Source organism: Larimichthys crocea, chromosome XI (genome assembly GCF_000972845.2).
Source record: "Larimichthys crocea isolate SSNF chromosome XI, L_crocea_2.0, whole genome shotgun sequence".
Lineage (NCBI taxonomy): Eukaryota > Metazoa > Chordata > Actinopteri > Sciaenidae > Larimichthys > Larimichthys crocea.
Genome location: NC_040021.1, coordinates 19,597,185 through 19,606,688, shown reverse-complemented (window position 1 = coordinate 19,606,688; position 9,504 = coordinate 19,597,185). Strand labels below are relative to the sequence as shown.

At 43.2% G+C, this 9,504-nt stretch overlaps 1 protein-coding gene across 2 annotated transcripts in view; it reads left to right on the top strand.

Annotated features, from left to right (window-relative positions):
- Window positions 1–3,705, top strand: part of tspan12 (tetraspanin 12) — an 8,465-nt gene extending 4,760 nt beyond the window's left edge. Inside the window, exons 1-5 of one of the 2 annotated variants that reach the window (XM_027283826.1) lie at window positions 68–311; window positions 972–1,037; window positions 1,634–1,741; window positions 1,828–1,971; window positions 2,948–3,705. In XM_027283826.1, coding sequence (XP_027139627.1) covers window positions 261–311; window positions 972–1,037; window positions 1,634–1,741; window positions 1,828–1,971; window positions 2,948–3,286 — 708 coding nt within the window. In that variant the 5' untranslated portion in view covers window positions 68–260 and the 3' untranslated portion in view covers window positions 3,287–3,705. Of the gene's footprint in view, window positions 1–67; window positions 312–971; window positions 1,038–1,633; window positions 1,742–1,827; window positions 1,972–2,947 lie in introns of those variants that run through there. The other variant, XM_027283827.1, reaches the window with a different exon arrangement.
- The last annotated feature ends 5,799 nt before the right edge of the window (window positions 3,706–9,504 follow it).

The following is a 9,504-nucleotide window of genomic DNA, read 5'->3' as shown; positions in this document are numbered from 1 at the left end:
AAACATCTCTGACAAACATCTCTGATCTCTGACAAACATCTCAGACAAACACCACTAAGTCATTTACAGAAATGTTGATTTAAATAAAAACATTTAATTCAACATTTTTGTTTGTAAAGAAATTAAAGCTGTCATATCGATGGACTCATGACGTGACATGTTTGTGTCTGTTCAGGTTGGAGGAAGCAGCCATCCTCACCTATTCTCCAGCTGTTCATCCCGTCATCATCTCCGTGTGCTGCTTCCTCATCATCGTGGCGATGGTCGGATACTGTGGCACGCTCAAATGTAACCTGCTGCTGCTGTCATGGGTACGAGTTACTCAGCTGCCTAGCACATTATACATACATGCGTTCTACGGGGAGGGGAGTAATCTGATTATGGCCTGTAGGGAGTAATCTGATTACAGTCTGTAGGTAGTAATAGTAGTAGTGATTACAGCCTGTAAACAGGTGTGATAGGTGAACTTCAGGTGAGTCACGACATGAGCAGAGTGAAGCGTTTGTGGGATCTGAACTGGGGTCAGTCTGTCTCTGGTTTTCTAACGGGGTCCCAACTGTGATCCAGATCACCTGTCTGCTATTACCTGAGTGGGCGGGGCCAGGTGTCATGTGTCAGGTGTCTGTATTGTCCCTCACAGATAAGATTGTGGCCTCAGTCTGTCTCTGAAAGACGAGACACCGGGACACACAGAGCAGCTTCAGTCTGCTGAATGGACTGAGAGATCAGAGACTTTCTATGTATGTATGTATGTGTGTTGAAGAGTACAACACGTGAACATGGCCGGACCGAACAGAACCTCTGAACCAGCGGTGTCCAGTCTAACAGTGAACACAGCTACAGAACCTCTGAACCGGCACCGGGAGTCTGATCTGATCAGCAAAGTTACAAACTTGATTTAAGTGAACGTAGAAAAACATAAAATGAAATGAAAGTTTGAATGTTTCCTCCTCATTTCTTCTCTGTTTCAGTATTTCTGCAGTCTGTTGGTGATCTTCTGTGTCGAGTTAGCGAGCGCCGTCTGGACGTATGACGAGGTGAGACATGTATATACATATTTTATATTTATATATATTATATATATTCATATATTTATCATATCTTCACAGTCTGCAACAAACAAACAAACTTCAAATGTTGAAACTTTATTCTCAAAATAATGTGACAGTTTCTCTGTGTATTATATTTACATATTTATATATGTGTTATATTATTTATATTTTATTTCCATATTCACTGAACATTTGATCCACGTCTGGTCGTGTCAAAGGGTCCAATCAGAGAGCAGCTGCAGACACAAACACGTCTCTAAGAATAACCTGAAATGTTCGAGACGACGAGTCAGTACTGATCTCAGATCAGATCCTGTTACACACACACACACACAGACACACACACACACACACGCACTCTGCAGTCACTATCTCACCTGGACTTCACCACTTCAGGCCTCACCTGCCTGCAGGGGGTTGTGGGTATTGTAGTCAGCAGTGTCTTATCAGCTGACACACCTGGCTGAGCTGAGGGGGAGGGGTTAGGGTCACACAGAGGTGACATCATTGATTATTGATCACATTTGTATTGATAATGTGTGTGTGTGTGTGTGTGTGTGTGTGTGTGTGTGTGTGTGTAGCCGGCGGTGCAGCGCTCTGATATGATCAGTCTGAAGACTCGGATGCCGAACTACGGCCTGCAGCGTTATCAGTGGCTCACACACACCTGGAACAGCTTCCAGACAGAGGTCAGAGGTCGCACACACACACACACACACACACGCACAGCTGTGATCTGCATGCTGACAGGTGTGTGTGGTTTACCTGTGGACAGTTCAAATGCTGTGGTGTGATCTACTTCACTGATTGGCTGGAGATGACAGAGATGGAGTGGCCACCTGACTCCTGCTGCTCCAATCCATATCCAGGATGTGCTCGCCACGCCCACAACCACGACCTGAGCGACCTGCACCAGGAGGTGAGACACCCGCCTCTCATTGGACGACAGACAGCCAATCAGAGGAGCTGTGAGCCAATCGGCGTTTAACCTGCTCAGATCATAACGATTCAGAGTCAGCTGACGTCTCCATGACGATATGATGTTCTGATGGTTCTGATGTCCTGACGGTTCTGATGGTTCTGATGTTCTGATGGTCTTGATGGTTCTGATGGTCTTGATGGTTCTGATGTTCTGATGGTTCTGATGTTCTGACATTTACATTTAATCCTTTAGCAGACGCTTTTATCCTCCCAGAGAAGATCAGTCACAGTGAAGGTGATGAGAAGTGTGACAGTTCTTAAAGGGGCAGCTTTCTCATGTCCAGTCGGTGGTAGTGTTGTAGAGGAGGTCCTCTCTGAAGAGCTGGAGGTCTTAAGAAATGAGGACGTTCAGGTAGGTAGATGCAGAACCAGAGACTGCTTTGAAGTCTGCAGGCAGACAGAGGAGCTCCATGGATGTAGACCAGGCACACCGACACGTTCTGGATCATCTGAAGAGGTTTCACTGTCAGGCTGGAGGCCGTCAGGACGGACAGTAGTCTAGTCTGGAGATGAACACAGCTTGTGTCAGGAGCTGAGGAACATGTTGAGTTAGGTAAGGCATGACCGGGCAACTGAGGTGACATGATTGGAGGAGGTCAGTGTGTCATCAATCATCACCTGGTGGGGCGAGACACAGGGAGTCAGTGTTGATGCTGATGTCAGGGTGTATATTGGGTCTGTCTGGGAGGAGCAGCAGTTCAGGTTTTGAGGTTCAGCTGGAGGTGATGTTCCTTCATCCATGTGGAGATATGAGAGACATTCAGAGAGCAGAGCAGAGAGCGAGGGGTCCTCAGGAGGACATGCCAGATACAGCTGAGTGTCATCTGCATAGCTGTGATAGGAGAAGCCATGTGAGCGGATAATCAGACCCAGGGAGGTGGTGTTTGATGTTCTGATGGTTCTGTGTGTTTCAGGGCTGCGGTCCAAAGATCTACAGTTTCATTCGTGGGACGAAGCAGCTGCAGGCGTTGCGTTTCCTGGGCGTGTCCATCGGCGTGGCTCAGATCCTCGCCATGGCTCTCACCCTCACTCTGCTCTGGGCGCTTTATTATGGCCGGAAGTCTCCAGAGCTGGACTCCACACCACCGGCGCCACCGCCCGAGGACTCCGCCTCCCTCACGGTGACACACGGACCCTCGGCTGAAGTTTCAAAGTCCAGCTGCCATCGCACGAATAAAGGCTGCACACTGACGAGTGGCACCGCAGCCGGCAAACCGAGCGAACTCCAGTTTGAGATGGAGCGTCTGTCGTAGCGCCGGGTCCAAAAACATTTAACTCAACAAGACCCGAGAACCTCACAGGTCCAGAACCTAAAACCTGACCTGGACTCAATCCACATCGTCATCAGGTCATTTTTGGAACATTTCTGGTGGAGCAGTCCTGTTCTGTCAGGTCCAACATGAGTCAGCAGCTGTTTCAGATCACTGACTCTGAAGGAAATGTTTCTGGATGACATCAGAGATGATGATGACATCAGAGATGATGATGACATCAGAGATGATGATGACATCAGAGATGATGATGACATCAGAGATGATGATGACATCATACTATGATGACACGAGCGAGACGATCAGATGATCTGTAGACGTTTACATCAGTCAGACGATCAGATGATCTGTAGACGTTTACATCAGTCAGACGATCAGATGATCTGTAGACGTTTACATCAGTCTGACGTCATTGTGATCTGTACGACGCTTTACATCAGTCAGACGATCAGATGATTGTAGCGTTTACATCAGTCATAGAGATCAGGTGATCTGCAGCCGTTTACATCAGTCAGATACTCAGTGATCTGTAGACGTTTCACATCAGTCAGACGATCATGACTAGTTTACATCCATAGATCAGAGACGTTTACAATCGTCAGACGATCAGATGATCTGTAGCTCGTTTACAATCAGTCAGACGATCAGGTGATCTGTAGCGTTTAATCAGGTCAGACGATCAGGTGATCTGTAGACGTTTACATCAGTCAGACGATCAGATGATCTGTAGACGTTTACATCAGTCATAGATCAGGTGATCTGTAGACGTTTACATCAGTCATAGATCAGATGATCTGTAGACGTTTACATCAGTCAGACGATCAGGTGATCTGTAGACGTTTACATCAGTCAGACGATCAGATGATCTGTAGACGTTTACATCAGTCAGACGATCAGGTGATCTGTAGACGTTTACATCAGTCAGACGATCAGGTGATCTGTAGACGTTTACATCAGTCAGACGATCAGATGATCTGTAGACGTTTACATCAGTCAGACGATCAGGTGATCTGTAGACGTTTACATCAGTCAGACGATCAGGTGATCTGTAGACGTTTACATCAGTCAGACGATCAGGTGATCTGTAGACGTTTACATCAGTCAGAGCTTCAGTCGGACCGTCTTTCTTCTTCTCAGATCTGGTTGAGTAAAATGTTTGATGAACGCTCAGACGGAGTTTAAATCGAACTCTTCATGAAGTCTGTGACAATGATGATGAACGTTAACGTGATGAAATCTGGACTGGACCTGAGGCGGACCTGAGGCGGACCTGAGGCGGACTTCAGGAGGATTCTGGTACTTTTTCACTGGATGACAACATAAAACTGAAGCACTGTTGGAAAAAAACCACTGGAACTTTCTGATGTCTGATGATGAACAGACTGCATTAACTATTTAATATGAATCACTTATTATTTTCTCACTGGAATAAAAAAACCATGAAGCAGAATCACAACAAGTTTTGTCTGAACAATGTATATCATTTCTATATTATATATTTATATAGAGGGAGAGAGGTATGTATGTGTATGTATATATACACTAACATACTGTATATATCTATCTATGAGTGTGTTTTTTATAACTGTGACTGTGCAGACGAGCTCCGTCCCAACTGCTGAGATCAACATGAAAACTGTGAAACACCTAAAACACATTCCTCCATCAACTGCAGCTGTTGGAGAAAGTGGAGAACACACCCACATATACACACATACATGAACCATACACACAACAACTATGACACATACACACTTGGAGGGTGTCAGTGTCCAGTGTGTAAACCTCTCTGTGCAGACTATTAATAGTTCGCTCAGCGCCCACGAGGCCGCTTACACTTCAACTGGAGATGACATTAAAGTCAACGTATATGTTATTATAAATCATAACAGCATCATAGTCCATGAGGTCAGCAAACATTGACGAAATTAAAAACGCACATTACTTTAATTATCGACCTTTTCATCAATCTGAAGAATTAATTTGACTCCATTTGGACCAAAGTTCATCTTTTGTTCTAACACAGTTTTGAAGTTTTGAATAAAATCGGATCATAAATCTGCTGAATAAAACAAAGACCGACTTGTTGGAGTGTTTCATAGGACAATGTTTTATTCTATTCAGACACTGCACTGGACTAAAACCATGGAAGCTTCTCTTTTTAATTTATCCTCAATAATTCATATCATCTTTATCAATAACACAAGCTGGAACAAATCAATAATATCATCCTCAGTTTACACCACATCACATCCTCCCTCCGACATGAAGACCGGTCCGAACGCATGCTTTGAAAAAATATCAATCTAAACTGAACATAAAACACTACAACCTCACCTGGAAGTCTGGCAAATGATTTACTACACCAGGAGAACGAGTACAGCACAAGACGCATGAGCAACAATCAGAAGAGAATAATCAGAACAATAATCCTTCTTTTCTTTTACAACCAAGAATCAAACAAATCTTCCCCAAAAATATGTTTCTATTTTTTCCCCTTCAGAAACATCTTTACAAAACAACAGAGAATAAACCAAAAGAGTTGGTTGCATATGTCTCGCAGTGATGAAGACTTTTATTGTCTTAGAAAATGAAGAAAGAAATCAACCTGCTTCAAATGCAGCGCTGAGAACGAGACCTCACGTGGTTAAAACCTTTTCAAATATATTTGCATCAGAGCTGTCCAAAAAATCCAGCAGATCCAGATCGAACAAACGTTTCTGTTTCTCCAACAGACTTGAGCCGTGAGTTCAAATGTCCACGAGGTGACTCCAGAAAAAATCCATAAAATCCACCGAGAACATGTCGAGTTCTTTAAGAAACGGTTCATCCGTGTTCACTGCACGCCGAAACAACAGACGTGACGTTTCTGAAGGATACAACATCTTTAATTCCACCACGTTCATACCAAAAATAATTTAGTTTGTCAGGCAACAACAAAACAACCAAAAATTGAATCCGTGAGACGAGCTGCACACTGACGTATAATCAAGGATAATGTTTAATGAAGCGTAGACATGAACCGGTGAGGTCCGACTGAACCTGAATACGTCTTTGACTGTGTCGCCCTGAAGTCCTGAATACTGAAACATGTTAACGAGACGATGTTAACGAGACGATGTTAACGAGACGATGTTAGCGAGACGATGTGTTAGCGTACCGACTCTGACAGTCAAAGAAAAACGAGATGTGTGTGCTAGTCCAGCTTAGCATGAACCTGCTAACACCTATAATAAATGTGTTGTCATTGGTTTCGTTTGTTTGTGTTTTTAGGTTCATGCTGACTATGAATGAACTAGTGCTAAGCTAGGCTACCATGTCCTGGTATTTGTAAATGTGGGAAGATCAAATTTAGTGATAGCAGCTACGTTACCCTGATACTTAAAATGACCTTATCTACTTTTATTCTAATAAGTGGAGGTCTGAGTATTAGTTGTGTCTACTCGTTCTTCATAACGACAAACTATTCTTCTATATACTGTTACAGCTACGCTATGTTAGCTAGCATGAGCTAACTAGCAAATGCTATTTACGAGAAAGCTGTGATAAACAAAGATCGGAACACGACAGACCAAAGATACGCTGTATCACTGTTCACTCTTTTGATTGGCAGAACGACGCGTCCGTCTCACTTAATATTAAAACAACACAGGGCGCCGTTTACATTTCGTGTTTGGTTGAATCAGCGCTGCCTGTAAATGTTCATGTGTATGAACGTTTGAACTCCGAGAGCTTTGTTTCACGAAAAGGACAAAGAAGTAATTATTCTATATCACAGATAAATTATTATTATTTATATTAGGTTTTCTTCCTAAGTTCATCATAGGAGGAAAAAATAATGATATTCGTGTTACGCTTTTGCAAAATCTTTGATGTTGAAATATATTCACTGGATGGAAGTCAACTTGAACTTTAACCTTTGGTTAGTCCGTCAGGCATGATGTAGAAAAACAATGATTGAAACTTTGTACCTGAACAGCAGACATGACATCCGATGTTGAAATCACAAGTTCATTGAGGGGCAGGGTAAAAAAGCCTCAGATTTTCTGGAGACAGGTTTTAAGAGTTATTGTTACAGTAAATGTGACACAGCTGTTAGTACAGTTTAATGTCGTGATGGAATCTTCTGGAAACATCCTCCAATCTCCCTGAAATCAGTTGCGTTGCTTGTGCATAAATAAAACCATGAGGCATCGTGCGTGATAAATCTGAAGCACGCGACGAAGACGAAACTTTGCTCTTATCACAAATTGACATCAGGTTTTTCAAGATGGCGGTTCAGATGTGTTCATGTTTCTGTACAGCAGAGAGAAGGCAGTCAGCTCTGACAGAAAGGACAGGTAAAAAAACAACTATTTACAGTGCAGGACTGACCCGAACCGCTCAAACCGGTCCAGAACGATTCAACCAGATCTGCATGCAGACGAACGTCCCGACACGCATGGAAACACGCTGATCCATGCACTCAAAACACACACACGGTACTGAGCATGCTTAAAGAGTTCCTCATCCTCATCTTCATGATATAAAACTCCCTCCACAAAAAACCTCCAACCTCATTCTGGGAAAACAGTTTACGTAGCCCTGATCCAGAACTGTAACACTGCGGTGCACCTGAACTCATCACTTCAGGTCCAATCAAAATGAGTAAATGGAAAAAAACAAATATGATACGTAATAAAAAATGATACGAATATAAACAAAAACGAAAACAAAACATAATAAACATGAATAGTTTAGGGTGGAGCAGCCGCTCCGTGTGTGAGGCTCAGTCCGTGCTGCGGAAGCCGAGGGTTCGACTCCGACCTGTCATCCCGTCTCTCTCTCACATTCCTGCCACTCTTCCGCTGTTTCTATCAAATAAAGCTGAAAAAAAAACTTTGGTCCTTCTGAAAAACTTCGTCATCTTTTAAAGTTCATATTTTATTATCGGCTTGTTGTGCGTTACATTTTCTTTAAAAGTCTTCACCACATTATCAGGAATAAAAATCATTTTCTTTGGCTTTGTTGTCACTTAAAAATCATGAAATATATTTTCAGATGGATTGGATAGTATAATAAGTACATGCGGTGTTACAGTGGTAGCAGCGAGCTGTTCATATAATGCCGAATAATGTTTTCAGCAGACTGTTGGTCTGAAAATGCTGCTGGATAAAAGGTTTGCATAGTAAACTCTGTGACGGAGTAATGGAAGGAGTGCTGCCGTCACAGACAGATGTCATCATGAAGACTGACAGCCACACAGTTAGTTCATGTTTTCAACGTTCTTCCCATCATGGATCATCTGAAGTCTAGGACTGAGATCACACACGACCGACAGTTCTGAATCAGGGCTAATGGACACAGAGACAGATGGTGAACTGCTAAAAACAACCTTCCAACAACTTTGAAACCATCTTTACATCTTTTATGTTGACAGAAACAGGAAATGAGATTTGTAGTAGCTTAAAAGGACAGAAAATATCATCTTTGTATTTTCTCTGCTGCAGTTTAGCAGAGGTCATTGGTCATTACAGATATCTGACTTTATCAGTTTGTAAAGTTTAAGACAAAGCCATGAATCGAGGAATATTTTAAGGTCCAGCTAGTCAGAGTTAGCGATAGGTCTTCTTAAACCGATAACTTGTAACTCAGACAGACTTGGAGTTGTTGGAAGGTTGCTCGAGCAGGGCTAGCATTTTCCCTTGCTTATTGTTTGTGCTAAGCTAGTCTGGTTTTTCTGGTCGTCTCTGGTCTGGTGGTTCCTTCCCAAAATGTCAAATGTTCCTTTTACCCTGCATTAAGAAAGCTACGTTAGCTTCTTTGTGTTTTAAGACATCAAATTAAAGACATACATATCACGAAAAAGATTTCTCGGGTAGAGATATCAGTCACCAGTTTTCTCTTCAGATGTTGTGAAATCCTTAAAGACCAAAGAAAAAAGTTGCAATCCAAGACGAGTTTTAGTGCGTCTTCCTCCACCAGATATGAGCTTCAAGCTAACCTGTCACCTCCATCGTGAACACACGATCCAAAGGGGCCGTCAAACCCGGGACCCCTGACCCCTGACCCCCCAGTCATCCTCCCGCTGGGTGGGTTCGTTTTAATTTGTTTGGGGGTTCATCGGATCATCTAGAGTGCGGAGGACCCGGACGACGTTGGCCTGGGAGTAACTGGTGGAGCTGGATGAGTTGTCGCCCTTCAGGCGTGGTGCCGGGCGG